The 24,038-nt window shown below is 47.0% G+C and overlaps 6 protein-coding genes across 6 annotated transcripts; 2 read left to right on the top strand and 4 right to left on the bottom strand.

The window, feature by feature from the left end:
• Nucleotides 1-10: 10 nt before the first annotated feature.
• On the bottom strand, nucleotides 11-1,246 carry CTRU02_201000 (uncharacterized protein; the record flags this gene model as incomplete). Its single annotated transcript, XM_036719017.1, has 2 exons — nucleotides 11-478; nucleotides 602-1,246. The coding sequence occupies 2 exons, from the start codon at nucleotides 1,244-1,246 to the stop codon at nucleotides 11-13; spliced, it is 1,113 nt and encodes a 370-aa protein (XP_036590017.1).
• Nucleotides 1,247-3,604: 2,358 nt separating this feature from the next.
• On the top strand, nucleotides 3,605-4,557 carry CTRU02_200999 (metalloprotease; the record flags this gene model as incomplete). Its single annotated transcript, XM_036719016.1, has 3 exons — nucleotides 3,605-4,196; nucleotides 4,256-4,418; nucleotides 4,476-4,557. 3 exons carry the CDS (start codon nucleotides 3,605-3,607, stop codon nucleotides 4,555-4,557), a joined length of 837 nt encoding a protein of 278 aa, XP_036590016.1.
• Nucleotides 4,558-5,290: 733 nt separating this feature from the next.
• CTRU02_200998 (glycoside hydrolase family 18 protein) lies at nucleotides 5,291-9,226 on the bottom strand (the record flags this gene model as incomplete). The annotated part of the gene is made up of 4 exons (XM_070203776.1): nucleotides 5,291-7,074; nucleotides 7,139-8,047; nucleotides 8,110-8,227; nucleotides 8,282-9,226. 4 exons carry the CDS (start codon nucleotides 9,224-9,226, stop codon nucleotides 5,291-5,293), a joined length of 3,756 nt encoding a protein of 1,251 aa, XP_070062358.1.
• Nucleotides 9,227-11,349: 2,123 nt separating this feature from the next.
• CTRU02_200997 (uncharacterized protein) lies at nucleotides 11,350-12,384 on the top strand (the record flags this gene model as incomplete). The annotated part of the gene is made up of 1 exon (XM_036719014.1): nucleotides 11,350-12,384. The coding sequence occupies one exon, from the start codon at nucleotides 11,350-11,352 to the stop codon at nucleotides 12,382-12,384; it is 1,035 nt and encodes a 344-aa protein (XP_036590014.1).
• A 3,474-nt stretch (nucleotides 12,385-15,858) lies between these two features.
• CTRU02_200996 (uncharacterized protein) lies at nucleotides 15,859-20,795 on the bottom strand (the record flags this gene model as incomplete). The annotated part of the gene is made up of 5 exons (XM_070203775.1): nucleotides 15,859-16,303; nucleotides 16,952-19,463; nucleotides 19,733-19,824; nucleotides 19,955-20,063; nucleotides 20,129-20,795. The coding sequence occupies 5 exons, from the start codon at nucleotides 20,793-20,795 to the stop codon at nucleotides 15,859-15,861; spliced, it is 3,825 nt and encodes a 1,274-aa protein (XP_070062357.1).
• Nucleotides 20,796-22,509: 1,714 nt separating this feature from the next.
• CTRU02_200995 (uncharacterized protein) lies at nucleotides 22,510-23,822 on the bottom strand (the record flags this gene model as incomplete). The annotated part of the gene is made up of 3 exons (XM_070203774.1): nucleotides 22,510-22,975; nucleotides 23,047-23,431; nucleotides 23,561-23,822. 3 exons carry the CDS (start codon nucleotides 23,820-23,822, stop codon nucleotides 22,510-22,512), a joined length of 1,113 nt encoding a protein of 370 aa, XP_070062356.1.
• Between the last annotated feature and the right edge of the window lie 216 nt (nucleotides 23,823-24,038).

The raw sequence follows: 24,038 nt of genomic DNA, 5'->3' as shown, positions 1-24,038 counted from the left end.
ATATACCTGATCACCTTTTACAACTTTGATAACTAGAGTACGCCATATCTCCCATCAAAGAAGACAAAGTTTCCTCAGATGGAGAGTCTGCGCCACGACTCGTTCTAAGAAACATGGTTTCGTAAGGGTGAAGTCCGACGCCAAGGTAGCTACCCTCTCGGAACGGGTCCAAAACTCCAGCAGCCGCCGAGTCGCAGTACGCTTCGCTGTCGAAGTCTTTATGGAAAGATGACATCAGAACATCGACACTATATCCTGCCTCTAATATGACAGAAGTGGCTCCAACCTCTGCATGCGCCGCCTGTTTAAGGCTTTTGTAACATCCGCTTAGCCCAACTGGATCTTCAAGACCGCCAAAGACCGATGTTGTGCGTCCTATAGTGAAATCAAGTAGGAATGCCATTCCTACTTTGTCTGTAGCCCATATTACCGACGGAATATGAAAGCTGGGCCAGCATTTTGCGGTGATCCCAACAAGCTTTCAAATACTTTGCGTTAGCTTATTGTTGGCTCCAATGAGTGCTGTATCATTTGCAGTGCCCTATGAGCTGTATGTCGAAGACTCCTAGACGTGGAATCACATCATAAGACTGACACGTACCTTGACTGTATCTGTGATCTTAGCCAACAGCCTATCAGACCAACAGCTGTCGCTCCAATAAGGTAAGAAGGGGCCTCGCAGACTGGCGTTCATGATTATGAAACGATCATAAACGTTCCATAGGTCATCCGCCCTAATAATCTCTCCTGTACTACCCAAGTCGAAACATGTCTTCTCTCTTTTTACAATTCGAATATTTTCCTGCAAGGGGACCTCAATTGCAGCATCTGTTTGGCCATTGAAAATGAAGAGAAAATCGGCTGCTAAATGTAGGCCATGTTTGATAAAATACTTCAGGTTCTCCCGTGCCCTGTCAGACTCGGTATATGAAAAAACAATTAAGACCCGAGGTTTATGGGTTGAAATTGTTTCCGTGTCATCTTGTGAAGATGCTGACGTGGGCGGATCCGGGATCAATGCGGATATATCGCTCGAAGAGGTCAACGGTGGAAATGCAGTTTCTGTGGATATTGAATTCGAGGGAAAGATGACATCAGCATCGTCGTGGTATGTTGCTGTGGCGGAAGCTTGAGTAGAAAGATTTTTGTTTTCTCTTATGTACGACTTCTGCGACGCAAAGAGTATCCAAAGCACAGCTAGCAGGAAAAAAAGAATCCATCGGTAATATGACGCTGCTGATGCCATGACGATGAAAAGGAAGTTCTGAAACCCAAAGACAAAAAGAATTTGTTCGATTTGAATACTATGTAGGGAAAGCACCCCCGCAGGTTATAATCATCCAATACTGCGGATGATGTGTTCCAGGTTGAGACAAATTGCGTGTGGCTTCATTCTTTCTGAGAGACAATGATTCAGAATCAAATGATTACTTGTACCAATTGGTCTCAATAGTAAAAAATGAATGTACCGGTGCCCAATCTTCCCGAATTTCATTAATCTAGTAACTGAAGTAGACCTTGAAACTCTGAAGTGCTTCCACATCACGAGAACGACCGCCCGTGACCTCTGATGCATGTAAAACGAGTGTGTTATAGAGAAAACAGCGTGTGAACTATTTCATTACGTCAATCATTGACTGAGCTTTGAGCACTGGTGTGACTTCACAAGCCGAAGTTTATGAATTTGATGGTGCCAAATGTTTCCTCGAGAAGGTAACAAATACTGGGTAGGTTACTTCGGCGGTCCCCTCGTCCAAGCTCTAAGGAAAAAGATCTGCGCGCAGTGATGGAAGTGCTTGAGGCTGATGGAGGACGACGCGATACATAGCCGCATATATTTGGGCATGGGATTTCATACCCTCAGCTGACCAACGTGTCTGAACTTGACGGGCCATATAATAATGACACTCTCCCAAAGTTACAATCCTACGTCCGAAAACCCACTGGGGTAGGTACCATATCAATTGGAGTTTAGAACTCCAGAAGGTTGATTATTACTACAATGCAGCTGCCAAACACTTAAATGGTATCGGGAGAAAGATCGCACTAATGTTCATATTTGGTCGCGCCAAACCTCCCTTAAGTTCCTCAGCCACCGACAATGCAGCCCCTGCGTTCCCAGCGAGTCTTGGAGCATGCCAAATAAGGAGGGACTATTACTAAAAAAGCTGCTTCGGAATGAGGCATACTAGTTTCCAAATTTGTCCCCATGCATTTCTTCTTGAAGGTGGTTCTTGCAATTTTTCCAATTCCAGTTTAACCGCTGTGAGAATTTCCATGACTTGATTCGATGTAACAGCTATATATTCATAGCCATTTCTATCTTTCATAACCGAATCGAGTCATTATTATGGATCGTTGGTTGTAACGTATATTCCTCAATCCAATCTATGGCAAGTTGAAGAGAAACTTATAGGCCTCACCACACTACGTTCTACGTTAGTCGGGATGCAGGCGCCTATCACTGAGAATCACACCACAATTATGCAGAACAGTCATGGCACAACATAGTTTTTTCATTGTTTTTCCGTGGAAGAGCAAAAAGGTGGGAAGATGCATCAAATGAATGTTTGAAGTACTCCGCGGCGCCGGCCGACAAGAGGCTGCGTTCATTTTGCGTTATCCGCCGCCAGAGATAAGATTGCATGAGGGCGGCAGCGGGAAAGCGGTAGATGATGATGATCCCTGGAAATGTGGGGAAAATGGACAGGGATAATGGTGAGATACCTTCCTAGATGCGTGCGGCTTTTTCCTTGACTCGGGATGTGGGTTGGGTTAGTGGGGGACTTGAAGACGACTCTCTCTGATTTGTTAGCAGAACAAGGATTGTATTACGAAGTAAGGAAGGTAGCATTTCGGTGATCGGCTATGCCTAACACTCTTGGAAACCAGCTCTATTTGGGCCAATCCCTATCACGCAGACACTCTGAACACCAAAAGCCAAGAATTTAGGTGGGATCAGTAATACGCGCGAGTGAACTGAGTTGTGCGTGATGCTGGCCAATAAATGGGCCCCGATTTGCGTATTAGGCAAGTCGATAACGAGGTATTATTTTGTTAATCTGAAGACTGTAGGGGATACGAACTAGAGCCAGGCAATAGTGCCAGACTTGGCCATGGTCACCGTCTTGGCATTTCCCAAACCATTTCAAAAGCCGTGATTTCTCTTGGCAACTCACGAGAAGCCGACCAAGCGACTAATCACGTAAAGGTTTTGGCGGGTGTCGTCAATTCAAGCGCGTACGACCTAACAAACTAAGCAGGTGAAATATGCTTAAGCATGAATCAACTCCCTGGCACAAACCCATTGGAACCACTTATTATCGCACTCGCTATGACAACAGCTGCACTTGATCCAGTTTGTATGCCGCGAAGTAGTCCGTTGTTAGATGCAGGCTTTCGGTCTGTTCCGTTTGAGGAAGGTTGAAAATCCAGTTGCGCTGAATGCCGTCGTATGTCCGCGAACATGTGAGGACGACAACAGGATGACGATAGTTATATAAACTCCTAAAAACATCAGCCATCAAGGTGTCTTGCTCTCATTCCCATCCCACTCTTCACAGTCAAGGTTCTCTCTAGTCAGGTGTCCGGTCCTCTCCTCAAGATGCAGTTCAAGACTCTCATTCTCTCGGCCCTTGCAGCCGCTTCCGGGGTTGTTGCCCAGCGTTCTTGCGGTACCCCTTCTCCTTCCGAGGAGCAAATCGAGGTTGCTCAGCGCTTCCAGCTTAAGGAAGAGAATGCTCGTGTCGATGGCAATGCCACTCGCCTTGCCCCCATCAACGTCAACGTCTACTGGCACGTCATTGCTTCATCCAACTCCGTCAGCGGCGGGTACCTTACCCAGGCTACCCTTGACCGCCAACTCGCTGTCCTGAACACGGCTTTTGCCCCCCACGACGTGCAGTTCGCCCAGGCTGGTGCTGACTGGACCGTGAACACCAACTGGGCTGCTGATAGGGCTGAGTTGACCATGAAGCGATCGCTCCGCAAGGGCACTTACGCTGATCTGAACGTCTACTTCCTCCCTGGCACCCCCTACCTTGGATACGCCTACTTCCCCCAGACCGTCACCACCGGCTCTTCTGCTTTCTACTATGACGGTGTTGTCATTCGCTCCACTTCCGTCCCTGGAGGTAGCTTGACCAAGTACAACCTCGGCCACACCGCTACTCACGAGATTGGCCACTGGCTCGGACGTAAGTGATATGAAATATTTAGTAACCAACAATTGAATTCAAGCTAATACGGCTATCAGTTTACCACACTTTCCAGGGTTACCAGTGCGGAGGCAACGGCGACTACGTTTCTGACACTCCTTTCGAGTCTGAGGAGGCTTATGACTGCCAGATTGGCCGTGACACCTGCCCCACCCTTGCTGGAACCGACCCTGTCACCAACTACATGGACTACTCCGATGAGTAAGTGACTCTTGACTGCCAATCGTGCTTGAAGTTCTTATGCTGATAACAATCTAGTGCCTGCTTCACCCACTTCACCGATGGCCAGGAGGCTCGTATCCACTCTTACTGGGACAGCTACCGCGCTCAGTACCAGTAAGCGTACTACTGTATGCATGAGAATAGCCTGAACAAGAACCTCTGAGTTTCTCAGTGTATTGAGAACTGCCCTTTCTGGGCTGAAGCTGTGGTTTGTGGAACCAGCACAATCAGCGATAACTGGTTGAAATGTAATTACTCTTTGATTACTTGACTATATTATGAAGATATAACTTTGGAGTGGAAGTCAAATGTCCCGTCCCTCGAGGAAAAACAATCATGCAAGTGAAATTACCTTTACTTCCTATGATGGAGTACCTTGACGGAGAGAAGAACTCAAATTTACCATAGTAAGCTGAAGGTTGACTTGTGGCGATAGTCTGTGATAGATGCCTAGTGAATCGCATTAAACGAAAAAGCTATAAGAAAGGTCAAGTATCCTATAGAACCCAGGGGCGTTATTTGTGCGTTGACAAAACTCAAAAGCTAAAGAAATAGTATACAAAATATTACCACAAATGAATACCATTTGTAAGGTTTTTATTCGAACAATTGGGCACATTACACTGACTAAGATAGAATTTGAACGATGATTAGGCTTTTGGCACTGGCCTTCCGTTTTTGTAGCGTTCATCTACTCTGCGTGTGGTTTTTAACCTCTATTCCACAGGGCAAGTTGAGAGTACACCCAACTGTTACAGAGAGAGCAAGTATGTATTTTCACCAATTGATCTGACTATCCTGAATAGAATCCATTTAAACTGTTGCCTGGGATTATCGAATCACAACCCTTCTCACCGACTGCAAGAGCGCCCAATGACGCTGCTGATTGTTGTCATCCTTGTTTCTACCTTTCCTCCAAGCTTGCCCAAATCGTTTGCCGACATGCCTCTTGCCGCTGATGACGCTTTGATTACTTTAGCTGAGTCTCTGAGCGCACCAACGCCCAGAATCAACCCAAAAACGGCCATGGGGGCGTTGTCAGGATCATCCACAATGCTGGCCACGTCGTAGGCGATTCCACCGGCCTCCCCGAGCATGGCAATTGCTCTTCCAATTGTTGCAAGTCTAGCAACCGTACCAAGAGTCTGGCCGACCACCGGTACAAGCATCAATATGGACGTTAAGAACCATGTAAGGAACTCTTTTTCCTTGTCCTTCTCTATCTCCTCGCCAATCTCCTCCACTTTCTTCATGTTTTGAATGGCTTCGTCCATCATAAGAATGGGCAGGGCGGCTGCTTCAACAATCTCCCCAGGTTGAGAGTCTTCCATGTGAAGAAACGCCTCAATATCATCGGCAACGGATTTGAGATCTGCGCCGAGCTTGGTGAAGTTCTTCATCGCATCTGCGACGAAGTCCTTTGGGTTCGAAACGCCGTCGTCATCTGTCCGCGCAATATAGGGCGCGTCATACCAATAACCCGTATGTTCGCATTCATCCAGTGGAACGGACCCGCACTCACACTCCCAGGTGCCTGCACATACCACTGGTTGCTGTTTGTCCTTTGACATACCTATCCAGTCAGATGGTAGCCCTGCATCAGCGAGTGCTGCGGCGAGGAATTCATCCTTTTTACCCGACTTGAGGAACCATGTTACAGCATAAGTGTGGTATCCCGGCTCCAAAGGTGGCAAAGTTCCTACCAGAGATGTATCTGAGGGGCACCGTTCTCTGACCTGCTTGACTTCGTCTTTGTATCCATTGCAGTTTTTGTCACAGTAACGACACTCCTTATCTGTGAATCGTGACTTACACCAGTCGCAACAATAGATTTGTTCCCTCACATCACAGTTGAAGAAATCATTGCTGCGGTCTTTGAGAAATCCAACCAAGGTGTCAGGTGCCATTTTCTTTATAGCGTCTTTGTAGAGGTTGTATTTCTTATCGTAGCCGTCCTCGATGAGTTTGTCGTATGAGTCAAAGGAGCTTTTCAACATTTTTTCCAACACGCGTAACGTGTACACGTGTTTGCAGTGGAAAGCCATGTCGTCTTTTGCTTCTTCGATGGCTTCTAGAGAATCGAAGGTTTCGGGGCAATTTGCCTCAATATTTTCGTCGTCGTTCTCATCTCCGCCCCCGAAAGAACCCTCCCCTAAGGTTTGCAAGTCCACAGCCCAGTCAGATATGCCTCCGAAGTTGAGGTCGTAATAAAGGCCTTGGCGAAACCACTTGTTGAGATGAAGCATAAAGGCTACCCACTCGCCATCGTCATAGACGACGTAATCAGTCATTTCTTTGTTGTCAAGGTGTGACTCGGCCCAGGTGGATCGCCCATCCTCTACAATGCTGAGGATTTCTGCATTTGCAATATACCCAGCTGTATCTGTGCAGGCGCCTTTCTTTGCAGCAGACAGCTCGCCAACGAAATGACAGTTAGGTCCGTGGCATTTCGGGTCTGTCATCTTGAAGGAACGCCCGTAGCTGCTAACGCCAACTAATATTTTGTGTGCCGGAACCCCGGCCTTTGTGACAATGGCGAGAGACAGCATCGTCTCGGTCAGGTTGACGTGGGACCGTAAACAGTTGCCCTCAGGACATCCAGGGCTTGCCCATTTGTTGTCGTAATCCCATTGGCCTGGTTTCACTTGTTAGCATGCCGCATGGATAAAGAAAAGGCAAAAAAGAGTTGTGTGACTTACCATGCAGGTCATAGGTCATGTAGACTATGTAGTCCAGATAAGGCGCCATCTCCTTGATGGGGAATTGTTTCAGGTACCAATACGACGACGGCGCCGCAATAGATAGCGTCTTTCCAGAAGCCAATTTGGCCCTAACAAGCTTCAAGAACTCAAGGTAATTGGGCCCCTCGTCACTACCTCCCGGTGGAATACCGGGGATATCAGGTGCACCAGGATATTCCCAGTCAAAATCGAGGCCATCAAGATTATGCTTCTTAAGAAAATTCACGCAGTTTGTTGCGAACTTTTCTCGATTCCCCGGTTTGACGGCGTCTCTGAAAATTTGAAAGGTTCCAGGCAGAGTACTGAAATCCCAGCCACCAAAGGCAAGGACCTTGTGTTGATCGGTCTTCATTTTCGAAAAGATTTCAAACTGTTTGGTAACGCTTTTAGGTATCACTACGTCGAAGCTGGTTGAGATCTCTGCAAATGAAAAATGGATGGTGCCGTAATTGCCTGGATCCACTTTGTCGGCATCCATATGAAGACAAGGACGGTTGTAATTCCAGCCTTCAAAGTAGCCAACACTTCGGTGCTTCTCGGGTGCAGTTTTGTTGTTGGTTATGTCCATGCCACAGTTTGAAATGCAGCTGTTTTTCTTTGGAGCCGATGTACCAGGGTTTCCAGTTTTAGCCGGGTGGATGTTGCAAAAGTTGGAATCTAGGCCGCAATTTCCCCAGACATTACAACACACGTTCAACGGACATGGATTGAGCATCGAGATGTTTTTGCCTGCCCCAGGATGTGTTGTTCCTGGCTTTGTTGGACCGCACATGGCATTGGAGACTGGTGCAGGTAGAGGAGCGTCTCCGGAGCTGAGGCATATTTTCATCCCCGGTTGAAGAGCGTCACATCCACCCCAACCCCAAGCTGATTCATAGATTGTTAACTTTGTACCAAAGAGAAACATACTCAGAGCGATACTAACGTACTTTTCTTCAAGTTGAAATTCTCTACTTGCTTGACCGTGAGCTGATGTGCGGCCGCAATTTTCGCACAGAAATCGCCGTTGCCAACCCGAATGTTTGCGCATATGCCGTTAGGTTGCGGCTTTGGAACGAGGTTAGGCAGTGAGCCGCTGGAGCAGCAAACATGCTGCCCTACCTGCAAAGTACTGCAGAGATTCGTCTTTTTGTTGTACTTTTCGAAGTTGGGACCAGAGATGCCGCAGCGCTTGGCGAGGCTCCCACAGCCGTCTCCTGAATTGACTTGAATTGTTCTGCAGTCCGCTCTCCGTCCAAGAGAAAGCAGGCTTGTTAAGCGAGCACGCAAGGTTGTCTCGGTGTTTTCTGTATAGACGGAGAGTTCAATCTTTCTTTCTTTGTCCGTTCTAGCGACGACAGGAACGCACTCAGCCTCATTCCAGCCTTTGAGGGCATTTTGAACGCCGGTGAAGTCGCCATCAGTGTTGGTAGCTATGCCCATAGTGTTTGCGGAGTTTCTGTCACCTCCACAAACTTGTATAATGTGTTCGTTTTGGATTTTGAGACCTGCAGCCGCAGATTCTCCAGTAATCATATGGCCAACATACGCCCCTACGACGACCCCGTGGTCATGGCCAAAGATGATTGTTGGCCTAGCGCAATCGTGTGACTTTCGAACATAGCTTAGAACTGCCTCCGCAATAAAAGAAACTTTGTTCGCCTTATCCCCAGATTCCAACAGCGCGGTTTGTGCTACCGCAGTGCTGGCTTTTGGTTCACTAGGGCACTTTGCAGATGGTAGAGTGTCTTGGCTGACGGTTTTTAAGAGAGCTCCCGAGGCTTGTTCTGCCATACGGGTATCATTGGCCGTAATGTCTCCTATATGGCAAGCCCGAATGGGGCTTTGTCCCTCGGAACCATTGAGGGATGCGTGGAGATTGGTGTCGAACAAAATGGGAAAAGGGCAGTATTTGAGGCGATCGACTGATTCCCAAAGAGTCCATTGCTCTTGTATTGGTGCATCCTCACATGAGATGGGACATGCTCGATAAGGGTCGGATAAAACAATTGAGGATGCACTAACAGTGCCAACAAGACTGACTGATGCGAGAGTTTTGAGATGCATGCTTCAGAGTGTTCGTGAATACTTCAGGCTCGTGTTCGGTTGAAAGGATAGCAAAGGCATGTAAGCCAAATCTCCAGCTGCGAATGTTTATATGTGGCTTAAGATTAAGTGATAAGTGTACTTCTGCTCACCAGTTTTTGTCTCCATTTTCTGTACAACTAGAAAAGAGAGGATGATCTTAGTTGTGATCGAGATCCAGGCACTAGCCGGGCGAAGGCAGCCTAATTGATTGCCGCAAGGGACTTGCGAATTAACGTCATGCGACCGTGGCGATCAACTTTCTTTTTTTTTTTTTTTTTTTTTTTGTAGTCTACATAGCGAAACCTGTCTTGCATCTATTCGTTAAATTACGACAATAATGGTGTTTTGACTTTAGGATGTAAGCTGACGAGCATGCCCGTAAGGCTGACTTAGACAACGTTACAATATCGCTATTTCAATGAAACCTTAGAATGAAAAGTCGCCTTCATTGACTCCCAATTGCCTTTTTGGGGGCCAAAATGCCGATCAAGTATCATAGAGTCTGGGCACAATGCCTTCATTACATTTTAATTCGTCTAGAGGCCCCCTTACGTTTGATTGATCCTTCCACTAAGGGGTCATGAGGACAATAAAAGCAACAAGATGGATTCCATGCTCAATTAGGACATAAATCTTTTGGCTCGTTAGGAGCTGATCAAGTACGAAGGACAATGTCTACAGTTCCATACCCGGTTGACAGATATCGCCTGTGACAACGTAACTAAAAGAGGTAAAAAACCCCTACATGGCACGTCTTTTACACTGGTAGACCTCTCCTTCCTCAACTCAATCAATCTCTTTTGGCCAACATGCATTTTGTCTACTTCCTCGTCTTTATTTTGACCCCGGCGCTGGCGCGAGACCTGTATGGTGGTTATGAACGTGTCTTCTTCTGGAAGGCGTATGAGCTTGAAGTCCTCACCAACCAAGGTCCAACAAGGCATATCGCCAGTGGTTGCAAGGGATCAGGGATCGGAAATACTTGTGACTTCAATGAATTCATTCAGTTCATTAATAACCGGGCAACCAAGCCGAACATTCCGTTGGGTTCGGTCGATCAAATGGCAAACGCTCTGAACAACGCAGGGTTGACTCGTTCTACTGAAGACTATGAGAGACTTCGGATCGTTTCAGGCACTCAGCATAGACCAACACAGTCCAAAATATTCGAAATGGTCGCCGACCACATTAAAAACGATATTGCAACGAGACCGCTCACCGCTCCACAGACCACCGTTTTGGACGAAGCACAGAGGGCTGTCGGGATCGTACAAAAGCTTCGGTCTAGACAGTGGGGATTATTCTTCAAAACCGAACTGTCTAGACAAGGCATCACTGCAGTTATGACGACCAAGACAATTGGAGGCAAACAGTATTCAGATTGCATTGACTATGCAAAGACTAAAGCCATTAACCCAACGAGTAAGTGATAATGATCATCCCGAAGTCGTTCATTATTTCTAGAACCTGATATTGAAACAATAAAAGAGGTCGATTCAATCAGAATTTCTCACAATACCCGGAGGGTAAACAAAGGACACTGGGCAATCATGGCAGGGTCAGGCACTGCACTAGCGACTATGAAGCAATGTTGAGAGATTCAAGACACGTAAAGGACAGAACACATGAAGTTTATTCATTGTACGGTCATGGTAGAATTTGATGGATTAACATGTTTGGACCTGTACTTATTGCCTGTGAAAACGTTGAAATCTTGATGGAACAATCTTTGGGCGAACAAATTTTTGCAATCTGTAATCATTTACGCAGTACTGACCGAGAAAACTTTGGCAAAGCTGCTGCATGCCTTGCATTCGTAAAAACTGCCCCCCAAATTTTCTGGGCTACCAATAGCAGTATCCATATTTTTTCTGGCAATTCCTTCGAAGGGAGGTGATGTAACAAACGCATAGGGCTGGTATGCGGGGTTTGTACCTTGCTGGGTCAAAATTTACATAGTAGTATACGGCGGGACTGTGTTCTACCTTAAACCAAGGTATAAAAAGCACTCGCCCCCCAAACAGTGCTTACTGTCTGCAGCCCAAACCCTCCACTAATAACAACTGCGGTCCGGAGTGTAACCCAACGCCACTTCGTCCGTCATGTTATCATCATTCCCTCAGTTTTCAATGTTCCCGAAAGAGGTTCAGTTAGTGATATGGGAATCTTTTGCTGCCTACTCCATCAAACCGCAAGTCCTTGAAGGCTTGGTCCAAGACCAGCACGATTATAACAAGGATGGAGCGGACAGCGCAGAGAAAATCATTTCCATAATCAGTGATGAGGAAGACTCGCGAGAGGACGAGGAAACAAATGACGTAGTCGCCACACCGCCCAATATCTCAGCTTCACATACACGCATCCTAGCCTATCCCGCAGCAGCAGTGCAGACAGCCCGCCCTGTCATGCTTTATGTGTGCCAATTGTCTCGTCAAGTAGCATTGAGCCTTGGGAGATTTACCGAACTCAGAATCAGCGCCGAGGACAACCGCCCCCGACTTTTCTGGTTTAATTTCACCTCTGACACGGTTTTCCTACCAGACTTGGATCCTCTTTTTCATGAGGACGAACAATGGACAGACATTGCAAATGAGGAAGACTGCAAGCGCATAGAGCATCTCGCAGTGCCGTGGTCAGTGTTCCATGGAGGAAGCCGGGGTTCTAATGACTATTACGAGCAAGACAAGAGCTGGTGGGCTTCCGCACTCCGCCTACTCTGCTGGCGTTTTCCTCGTCTTGCAAATTTGTATCTTTGTATACCTGTGGTGCGTCTCAGGCAGAATGACTACATGTCTGAAGTGGGTGTCCATTTTGCTGAGCCCGAGGGCTGCGAGGGTTTACAGATAGCACTGGAGAGCATGTCAGGTACACTTGATCGAGTCAAGCTGCCTTTTTGCGACTGCGAGGTAAAGCCGGAGACCATGGCAGCAACTCTCACAGAAATCGATAGATGGTTGCAATCGGAGATAGTTCAACAGGCTCTCTCGACGATTCCAAACAGGGTCCAACAGGCAGGAATGCCATTCCACCTTGGTGGAAAATGGCTAGTCCGTAAGGGCTTAGATATGGACAAACTTTGTCAGAATGATTTCAGTGTTGTGGTAGATGATGGTTGGAGGGAGGGTACTCACTGGTGAACCAAGCAAGAGGTTATTTACCGGTCTATTACTTTAGCAATGGAAGAAATATAACGGGACACAATATAATCAATTTGAGATGGTTTACTTATTTTGCATAACTATGTTGTTTTGGTTTGATTGGTATCGAAGGTCAACTACTCAAAAAAGAAAAAAAAAAAAAAAAGAAAAAAAAAAGAAGAAAAAAAAAAGCCTGACCATTAAAGGAGACATTGTGTGAATGAGCATACGGCTCAAAGTAGCCAAAAAGCTGGACGTATGAATTCGAAAAACTACCACACCTTGGTACAATTCCAGCAAGATTGGAGCATGTGCGCGGACGAAGGCAAACTGTTTACTCCTTAGAATATAGCGCTCTAAGTGTGAATTGATCAGTTCTTCTGAAATTAAAATAGTACTAAACTTTAGCACATACAGTGGAGCGACGCAGCCGATATACGTCAACTTGTTCTGAGCAACGGGCTTTTGTACTTATGCATCTCCAAGACACTGAAATGAAGTACTTAAACCACAACACTACCAGCATAATTGCAGGTCTACTTCGTCAAGTCTCCCGTCCCTTTAAAGAATGCGCCATACGTTGAGTTGACGTGAACGCAGATATCTCTTCTACACAGGATGCCTAGAATCGTGATTTCTTTCACGGTTTCATATCGAAAGAAAGGGTTCTTAATCAACGAGTAGTTCTGCTCTAATTTCAGGCGTCGACAGTCAAAATTCTCCTCTAAGGAGAATACAGGGTCCAGGTTTTTTTCTAGCTTCATTTGTTACGCTAGATAATACAGATGTTCTAATAAGCTACGCAGAATTGTATTTGTGTCAAATAAATAGCGGTGCGCGGTAAAATCTTGCTCGTAATAAGACGGGCATTTCCTGCCCCGGCGAAAATGGCAAACTCGTGTTTCAGACAAGCGGAAGTGCTCTGCGGCAAAGTTCGTGAATTCTATTTCACGATGATTTTTATAATTCTTGAATTTTCTGTTGCGATGTTCAAGAACCCCACATTTGATCAAATATGCCTATTCTAAGTTGTGCAGGTTGAAGATGATGTCAGAGACGCGGGCACTACGAGAAGGAAACCGGGGCTCGGGGCCGGAGGTTCACCGGTAGGGCACCGATGCAGCAACGGCAGGAATTACAACGGTCCGCTCAAAGGATAAAGAGACACGTGTGGGAAAGCGTAGAGGAGGCAGATTCGAATGATAGTACAATCTACCCCTAAGTTTGTGTATTGTTGACTCCTTCACTCCGTACGGTACTCAGCTCAATAGATGATTGCTTCGCGTCTGTTAATTGTTCGATAGGTTGCGGCTCGGAGGTGTGGTGGCACGGACGCGCCTTCGGGTTGTTAAGTTGTCCAACGTGTGGTCATGAGACATGGACACCTGCGACCGGCTGAAAAGATGGAAAGCGACGCGACTAGGATGCCTTGTGTACATACATAGTAGTGCAGCATGTGGGTCGTCCCCACACAGATGCAAAATCAAGTCTAAAGGCTGGGTCGAAGCTCAGGTCCAAGACTTGCTAATAAGTCCTGCCGAAATCTAAACCAAGTCCAAACCGCGAGGAAGCAGTAATTACAGTACGCTGTATCTGCATGAGCTCCACTCTCTGCATGCGATATGCTTAACAAGGCCTCAGGCATTTTGCGAAACGGCCATCGTCTACCGACTATCCAATCACATAGTGTGCTTTGCAAATGGGCTAGCGGTTCTAGATTCCTTTCCAGAGCGATAAGCTGCTAGTAAGCCTCAACTGCCTGACAAATTACAATGTAAAGCTTGACAATGCAGAAGTGAATCTGGGCATCCATGACAGTAAAGTTTAACGAGCAAAATAAGGAAGAAATCGAAGCAATAGGAACATTGCAAAATGATATGTATTCAAAGTCCTCCAGTAACATGAACCCCAGTCTGGAGCACAGCTATACACATTTTGGACATGTCTACTGTTGCTTTTCAGCCGTTGCTTCTTGTCTTTCACAGTACAAGCCCATATGTGGCTGGCGATGCTTATGGGGTGAGGTTGCATCCAATGTCTTTATTGCATCTATCCAAGCATTTCTTGAAATTAGCTTCGCTTCCGGGGATGAAAAAGCATTCTTTGCGGCATTCATTGCACTGCAGCAAAGGGTTAGCTATCGTGTCTATATTGAAAACAGATTTACAAATGCTTACAATCGTGCTCTGGCGAGCTTCGATAGCAGCAGGACTAGCAAAAGCTACGCTTGCAAAAAGAGCGAAGATGATAGTAGAAAACTGCATAGTGTAATGTTGTAGTAATTGTCTAAGGAGAAGAGGTTCAAGTATTGAATGTGTTGATCTTTAAATGAAGGATGGTAAGAAAAAGAGAGGTGCTGAAATGTTGTTTAGGGAGTGTGCAAATGTCGCTGACTCTATTCGAACGATTTCGAAAAATTGTGGGAAATACGCATCCTAAATAGTTGCCGTAAGTGGAACTCCTGAAGCAATGGAGTACGGATACTTCTTTTGAGTTTTGCCTGGGTCGTTAGAGTCTGACTCAATATTCTTCCTGGTTGATACAAACCTGACACAGCGCCGATCAATACCAGGTAGAGCACTATGGAATAGCCTGTAATAGACCGCTATATAATACTCTAGAGGCTGGGACTGGAGGCCTTACGAAAAGGTCCTTGAACCATAGGATCACTCATTATTGTTGTTACGGTGTACTGTTGTTAGGCATCGCAATCCTCTTTATTGCTTGGTTGGTTACCTGTGACCGCACAACTGCTTGAGGCGGTATTCCCCACCAGTTAGCCTTGGCGCACTTCGCAACCGTCTTCCGACATGGAGGGGATATTAAGATGACAGGGGTAACTTTAAAAAGTTACCGTCCATTCCGATTCGACGCAGCAGGAGACACGAATCTCAAGCCAACGGCCTAAGGTACAGGGTTAGTGTGTCAGTACCCTCAAAGTTTAAGCAACTCAACATTTTTACTTGTCTGAACCTCATCAGCGCCGAAACGTGTTAGGGGGTTTATGTCTTTGAAAATGCCTTCTGAGAGCGTGCTGGTGCATCTCCGAATTGTTTTTCATGTTTCTATTTCATCTATTAACGAGTTGTACGCTGTATTGATAGTTATGCCCCCTCTGTTCTAACAGATATTGTAGGTTTCACAGGGGGTGAAACAGGGGGTGAAACGGAATTCCGTTCGTCAATAACAAATAACAGTAAATTGGTTCTAATCGATGGTTCATGATGATAGTTGAAAGTGGTGTTGTTGACTAGAAGGTGGGGATATTCCCCCTTGGCCTGTCACGTGGGTCTGGGAGGCTTGGGCCTCTCAGCCTGGCGGGCGTGTGGCTGGAAGTGCCACACGGCTCCGTATTCCAACTATCGCAACACTGGAAACTCTCTTTTTATGGTGTTGAAGCGGTTGGAATACGTTGTCCCTATACAGTTCCGTCTCCTCGTCAATTCGGCCTCCTATCCCTACTTTCTCCCGTAGTTACGGTCTTGTTACCCATCCCTCCATACGTATCGTTATCGTGTTGCTATCAACGAATCTCTCGAGGGCTCGATTTGGTTTGCTCTTCGTGAGGGCATCAGCAGGGTTGTCTTCGCCGTTAATCCAACGAATTTCTTGTAGTTCTCGTCTTTCGTACGATTGTCTCAACGCCATGATATCGATCATGAGTCGCTTTTCTTTGGTAGTGCCCAGCTTCACGAGACACTCGTACAGCGAATAAGAATCGGTACAGACAACTGTCTGAATCGTTGGTAGGTTGAGGTGGTCAGTGATTGTCGCCAGGGTTGTGGCGAGGGCGTAGGCCATATCGACGCTAGCGACCATCCCGTAGATCTCTGACGCTAATACGCTGCGGGTGACTCGTTTACTCTTCGTAGAGCTGTAATGAACGAGGTTACCGTGAATCGTGAATTCTCCGTTGTTGCTGTCAGAGGAAGTGTCGTTGGCTAGGATGATCAGAAACCCTAATTGGGAGGAGAGGTCGTGGTTATTAGCGAACGACCCGTCAACGAAAACGAATAGCTTGGCTGTTGTAAGGTCGAGTGGGATAAACGTTATTCCTCGGTTAGGCGATTCTATTTGCCATCGAATCCGTTGATTCAGTGCTTTTATCGCTTCTGGCGAGGGGTCTTGGTGTTGGGCAGCAGTGGATAAATCGAAACAGGCCTCGGGTTGGCAAATTGACGCGATGTACGCCCCTCTGGCGCGTTGTTCGACATATTGCTGTTTTGGGTTGGGTTTAGTAGTCTCAATACATCGTAACTTCTTGGCTTGTCCCTTTTGTCTCAAATTGATCGAATTGTCGGTTGACAGCGCGATTATCCCTCCGTTGAATTGGAGGGGTTCGTCAATTGTGAGGATATTCTTCGCTTTTGCCGTAAAAGCCGCTTTTTCTAACTGTTCGTCTTCTAATTGTGAGAACGCCTTGTCTGACAAACCGAGGGTATCGTCGGTTTGCATGCCGATACAGCCAAAGTGTGGATTTTCGGTAGATGAGATCAATAGGCATGGATCGTACGAAGAAGTAACCATCTGGAGATTCTCTCTGTGATGCTTGTGATACGTTGCCTACCAGTGGGTTCCAGCTTCTGCGATTCCGTACAGAGGCTTCACAACCTCCATAATGGTCCCTTTTGGGTACTGGTCTTGAATTTGCTTCGGTGGGTAGGCGAGAATAGTACGATTGAGCCTTGTGGAGGATTGAACGTAGGCTTGTGTGATATCTCGAAGCCATAGTTGTTTCCCTTCTCGTAGGAGTGACGGGGTAATTGACAGAATTAGCCGTTGACTCGCCCGCTGAATCGTTGGCGATTGGGTCAATATAGCCTTCTTGCCATCGTCGGCGTAACCCTGTATTACAAGTCTCGATTTCTCGTAGGGTTCGGTTGTTTTACCCTTGACTTCGTTGACGATACGAGATCGGAAGATTCGTACGTTCTGGTGCCTTCTCTTATTGAACTGGGTGAATTTGAACACTCCTCTAGCGATGAGGCTGTTGGTCTCTTGTTTAGTTGACTGTTCGAACGGTTCGCCTGGTGTAGTAATAACACCTTCTCGTCGTAGTTTGATTGCTAATTCTTCGTCTGCTTGCTCCTTAATCGATAGGAATATTTGTTGATAATCCGGGTCATCGTTGAATTCCTCTGTGAAGTGGGCGATTGGCAGTGGTCTCTTCCGGGGTCTGCCCGGGCGTCTTCTCGGTGGCTCCGGTGCCTCTTGCGGTTCGTCCGGTTCACTGCCTCCGCCGGCGACGATAATTTCGTCGCGTACTACTTCCTGCTGCGGTATCTCAGCTTCGGGTTCTTCTTCTTCTGGCGCGGCGATGGAATTAGGTGGTTGATCGGGATCTTCGTAGTATGGTTTGACTACGGTAGACCGGAAGGTCTTCGGACCACGTGGCGTATCGACAGTACAGGTTTCGCCGTTTATGGCTGCTAAAGTAAACGGTCCGGTCCAGCCCTTCTTTTCGCGCCATACTCGTACTTGCGACCGTAGCGGTAAATTAACAATTGGCCCTGTATCAGGGCCATTGCGGGTGGCGATAGCTTCTGCCACCTGTCGCCTTGCGTGAAGTTCGCGTACTTCGCTCGTCGCCTTCTTAATCGCTTTCGCCCGCCTTGTGACTTCGGGAGATGGCGGCGAATCGTCGGTAATTCGTGGGTACGAGCCGAATACCAAGAGTGTTGGCACTATTCCGTTCGGGCCAGCAGTATCGTTGACTGCTTTGACTGCTGTTTGAAGTGCTGATTCTGGCGTAATTGTTGGGTCTTCTGCTCTGATGATTTCGTACGCCCTCCTTAGAGGTGTATGGTATCGTTCAACTTTCCCAATACTGTTGTGGGCTTCTATGGGAATTTCCTTGATTTCAATTGCCATTCCTCTCGCCGCGTTTCGGAATTCTGTTGAGCGGAAGTTTGTTCCAGCGTCGGTAACTAGCCAGTCTGGGGGTCCCTGATACACATCTATCCAGCAGAGGCGTAGGGCTTCCCAAGTGGCTTTCGCAGAAATGTCCTCAAGGAACCGGGCGGCGTTGAACGCCGTGGCGGTATCGACGACGTGGAGGACCGGTCTGTTACCCTCAAGGTACATCACGTCGGCGATAACCTCGTAGTTGAATTCGTAATCGTCTCGTAACGTGAATTTGAACCGTGATGGCGCTGGTGCGTGCATTTGGCATCGATGGCAGACTTTCGATAGTTGCTCAATTGCCGTAATTTCAACTGGGTGGCCGGCCCTCTGGAGCACCTTGTGTAATCGTTGAACAGATGGGTGTCCGAAGCGACGGTGAACCCGTCGCAATTCAGCGTCTGTGAGGTGGTTCCAGGCGAGTGGTTTCTCCTTATCGAGTAATAACCATGGGTGGCCCCATTTGCGAATAATAGGTACGACCTTATTTCCTTGGATGAGGGTATTCGTAACGTTGTTAAAGTAGACCTTCAATCGGTCCATATCTCCTAGGCACATAAGGAAGGGAGTGTTAGTCTCAATAACGTGAAATTTGACGCTTCCAAACGGCGTTGGCACTTTGGTAGTCCCTATAGACTCCAGTGGTATCCCATCGCCGAATTTCACTGTAACGCCGCCAGCCGCCTCAGTGTTTAACGTAATTCCTTCGTAAATTTGTTGTAGGGCCACGAATTGTGGGTGGCCAGCGGTTGAGAATCCTGCTGCGCCCGAGTCGGGCATGATCCCTTGGAAGTTCTGGGCAGAGTAGCGTCCCTCGAGTGTGAATTGCGAAGGTAGCTCTTTCGGTTCTGGTTGGTTGCGGAAGAGGTCTTCTTTCGTAATAGCATGGCGGGTTGACTGGTCTGCTAGGATCGTGGCGATCCTGTTGCCGTCAATTGCTGTTGTAGTGAAATAGGCGGTGACCTGGAATTGACTGTCGCTGCCGGTCTCTTCCTCTTCGTCACTTTCACTGGTTTGTTCGGTTACGTGGTAGTATTGCTGGGGGTCTTCGGCGGTAGGTTGTAGGTCTAACCCGTCGAAACCCTCGTATTGGACGAGAAATTGGCCATATGCTGGAAGTGACGTATCCTGGGCATATTGGGTGGTTTTGAACTTCTCGTACGCTTTTCGTCTCTCTTCTGTGGTGTGTTTGGTTGACCAGCAGTTAGGTTTTCCACACACGTAGCACTTCTTAGGCGTTGGCGGTAATAGGGGTCTGTCACGGCTTCTTCCTCGTGATGATCGACTTCGTGATGAACGACTGTATCGTGAATAACGCCCTCGACCGTTGAAAGTTCTGTCGGTCCAGTACTGCTCTGGTGGGTTGGCTACTGTGTTGAATTGTTGTTGGTTGAGACGGGTAGCTGTCTCGATCGACGAGATTAATTGGCTGCGAAGTCCCTCGTACGTCTCAGCCGGTACAAATAACGCCATTGCACACTCTGGAATATCTCTACAAGCGTGTAGAAGTTGGGTATGGAGGGATCGGTCGTTGTGATCCTGTTGTGGCAAACCGGGCTGAATCTTGCTTAATTTGTCACATAGTATGTCAAAACACTCCGATTTGGTCTTTCCAGGGTTATCGCGAATGATTTGGGGAAGAGTAGTTGTATTCCACTGCGTAACGTACGCTTGTTGCCTTTCCCTAGTCTCGAAGTGTGATTTCAATTGGTTGATCATGGTCTCGAAGTTGGGCTGTGGGTTGATCACTTTAATCGAGGCGTAGAAGTAGGTTTTGGCTATTCCTTTCAGTATTAGGGAAGTGCCCTGTTGTATTGGGAGGTGTGAATTCCCAGCATTCTACAGTGATCCACGAATACTGGCATCTTCTTTTCGAGTACATCGTACATATCGCCGCTGTATTTCATATCGTCGGGGTACAGTTTCGCGAATTCTGTTAATTGCTTTCCGATACGGTCTGTTGACTCGTATGGTTGGAAGTCTGTTAACGGAGAGACCGTGGGATGTGGCGGTCGGTACGGTAGTTGCCACTGTTGTTGTTCTTGTGGAGGAGGTGGCTGTAGGGTTGGTTCGACTCTTCCTCCTGTGCTGTTGGCTACTGTTGCCGGTCTCGTGATCTCTTCGTGGAATTCGGGGTCTTTTATCAGAGCCTTCAGGTTGCGATATCTCTTGACGCCTTGTTCGAGTTCTTGGGGTGACCAGTAGTGGAATTCTTCCTTTTTGAGGGCTAATGCCACGTTTTTCGAGATTTTCTTGCCATCCATTTCGACGTAGACGCCGTTACCGATTAAATGGTCTCTGAAGAATCGTAGGATTGGGGGAGGTACGTTCTGGAAGTCTTCTTCTGACCAGTCGGCGAAATCGGGAGAAACTTCGTTCCATAGCTCGAGGCCCGTGAGATTCCTCTTCTCATAGGTCTCAAGTAGGAAACCCATATAGGAACCCAGTTGCTGTGGGCTAGCGTTTGTAAGGTCGATTGCCCAGTTGCCCCATACTGCTGGATCGATCATACTTTCGATTCTCTGTGGGATGGGGACTGTTGATTGGCTTTTGGCAGTGACGCCGCTCGCGGGCGATCCTTCTCGTGAATTTCGCTCCATTCTGACAGTATAAAAGGATTACTTCGTAGATTCTCTCGTGAATCTCTCTTTCTCGCTTCGGGCTTCGCTCCTCACTGTTGGGAAGTTTAGAATCTAGCGGACAGTTGGCCTTATGACGCCCACAACCACGTGCGTTTCTCCTAAGCCGCAGCCTCGGAGGCGTATACGTATAGCTGTATAGGCGGATTACCGCCGGTAGTCTCCGCTCGCCTTTCGGCGTGTTCTTCTTCTGGTAGGGAGGTCTCTTGTGGCAGGCGCCTCGCGGTTGGCACCTCGTCTGGGGATTTATTGAGAAACTAGCGGGCGCCTCGTGATTGGCACCGCGCGTGGGGGATAGTTGTAGTTGGGGAAGTTGTTGTCCCTTGTGGGATTCGTGAATCTTCGCCCTTGTGGCGTGAAGAGGTTGGAAGACCGTCGATTCGGTAGGTCTCTTCTTCTGGTGATTGAAAACGCGTGATGGAACGCTCTTGCCAGCGATAATTGGCTGCGATTAACCTTATCCCGCCCAGGGTGAGCGTAGCAGTCCCTAGGTTACTCGAATAATCGGATTGCTGGTAGATTCGAGGAAAAGAAGCTTTCTTCTGCTGGTTTCCGTAGATCCCAGTTACTCTCGCTTCTTCTCTCGTTAGCACGAAATCCCTACTTTTACCTGGGCTTGGGTATCCAGTTCAAGAAGTCGTCTCTTCTGGTGTTGACCTTGCTGATCTGCGGTTTGTCCGTAGCAGAGTGGTAATTGTGAAGTTAACCAAATTAATGGCAACTGTGAGGTTTACCACTGATCAGTGTAGGTTTCACAGGGGGTGAAACAGGGGGTGAAACGGAATTCCGTTCGTCAATAACAAATAACAGTAAATTGGTTCTAATCGATGGTTCATGATTGTTGAAAGTGGTGTTGTTGACTAGAAGGTGGGGATATTCCCCCTTGGCCTGTCACGTGGGTCTGGGAGGCTTGGGCCTCTCAGCCTGGCGGGCGTGTGGCTGGAAGTGCCACACGGCTCCGTATTCCAACTATCGCAACAGATATGCTATGATTGTGGATCTACCTTATTTTGCACAACAACTGCGTCATCGAATCGAACTAAAGGTAACAGGGACTTGGACATTAATATCCTAGAAACGTGGAGAACGGCGAGAGAAATCAATATACCGAAGTTCGTGAAACTTCGTGGGAAATCCCTCTTGGTGTAAGTGAAGTAACCAGCTTGGTTCAGTAAGATATTCGCCACCCTGGTGTAGCATCAATAACATCATTGGGTCCCGAGACTAGAATTCGTGCGTTTTATTCAAAGTTAAGGGACTTTTGAAAAGCCCTTCTTGAGATTGCGCTACAAAAAGCTCTTTTTACTAGAAAATGTACTAACTATTCATAGATATGCGAGCTCAAAAGTTAACAAGAATTAAAAAGTCTTGACTTGTGGAAGCCTTGGAATGGTAAAACTGGCTGCAGTGTTAGGCTAAGCATCATTTCTATACACCTTTTCAAGTTAGAGCAAAATAAAACATGGGAAAGAAACCCTAAGTTGATACGAAATAGCTTCTTCGTTAATAATTATCCCAATTTTGTAAGAATCACACGGAGGGTAATTTGGATCTTCGTTGATATCGTTCAACTTGGATATTCCGACTATTTGGTTGTTTCCTCCTTTATTGACCATTTTGTTTCTACTGTAATAGCTTGTGCATTACTGGGAAGCCTCCTGGTAGACTCCGTTTGCGATAAACTGTCAGAGTCCTGGTCATTATCCGAATTCCTTCTTGAAGTACCCCGCCCCACTGTTGTGGTGAAATGTGAGACACTTTTTCCATACATAGTTTCAAGCGGTATGCCATTAGTGAGGTCTTCTACCAGATGCTCATGCTTGCACGATTGGCTGTTGCCACCGAGTCTTGATACATATTCGTCAGTATCAAATCGTCGATGTCTCCAGAAGGCCCATAATGGCAAAAGCATTGGAAGACTGTTGCACAAAATAGTCAAATGTGTCTCCAAAACCGTAAGAAAAGTCGTTATTGCCAAATTCTTCATAACCTGTGATAGACTATGGACGTCCATCATCATGGCAATCCTTACAACAGAAGCAATAATAGCGCTGGAAGATAATTAGCTTGTTGATCTCAAGATCCAGCTTCCAGGCCTGATCCCTGAACAGAGAGTACGCACATGAGATTCAACAAAAAGACTGCGCTGAGACCCCATCGGGTTGAGATGCCGACTTTTTTCAGTGTCCAGATCGTGTATAGTGGCACAAGCATAATCAATGTGTTGGCAATGCAGTTAAACAAGCCGGTGGAAAGGATGCTGGCTTCGTGCTCCCGACAGATGTCAGGATTTGTAGCATGCCACTTCCCATCTGTGATATGACAGACAAGTATGGTTTGAAGGATGTTCCCAATACCCCATATGATGACAATTGCAAAGGTCAATCTAGTCGCATGCTGCATGGGGCGGCTGGTGAAAACTCGAAAGTAGAAAAATAATACGCCGAGTTTGGTTGTCAAGCTTACAACTCCGAAAATGGTTTCGAAAGGAAGGAAAAGCTTGAATGCTTATTTGTTAGTGATTTGAATACTAAAGTCTTCTAGCTGGGGTCATGTGAAAGAAAACTAACCGAGTCCACAAAAGCCCAGTTGTCACCAATTTCTGTAAACTCGTATCCAAGACCGGCGGAGGTCCCTAAGCTTGAAATTTAGAATTTCTCTGTAACTGATCCGAATTGTAGCTTTTGACTCACATAGTCCCTGTAAAACTAACATGGCAATACCTTGGGGTACGGCCAGTATAGTAAAATAATCATCCCAGCCTAGTTTTGCTCCGGCCAGTATCCGAGATGCAACTCTCAGCGCAACGACCACAACCGTCAAGCTTACTACTATTGAGTTCACAATCAGGTATCCTCTAACGTCTGGCAAAACAGCCATTTTGATGTAAGAGGTCATCTTGCGACCGCGTTTGGGAAGTCAGCATCCCCAAAAGATTGTCAAACTGATTTGACTTGGCTGTGCTTCTGAAGGGGAACAAACAACAGCGGAAGTGTTCCGCAAGGAGAAAGGGGGGAACGGATGAATATTAAAGCCATCATCTTTGACTGTTGACTCAAGCAAGGTCGGAGTCGCACTGCTTTACTTGACTCTCGAGCTGGCAATGACTCGTGC

The sequence above is a fragment of the Colletotrichum truncatum genome (assembly GCF_014235925.2).
Source record: "Colletotrichum truncatum strain CMES1059 chromosome Unknown Contig_0001, whole genome shotgun sequence".
Classification (NCBI taxonomy): domain Eukaryota; kingdom Fungi; phylum Ascomycota; class Sordariomycetes; order Glomerellales; family Glomerellaceae; genus Colletotrichum; species Colletotrichum truncatum.
The sequence above is the reverse complement of the archived record's forward strand: the minus strand, read 5'-3'. Positions and strand labels throughout refer to the sequence as shown.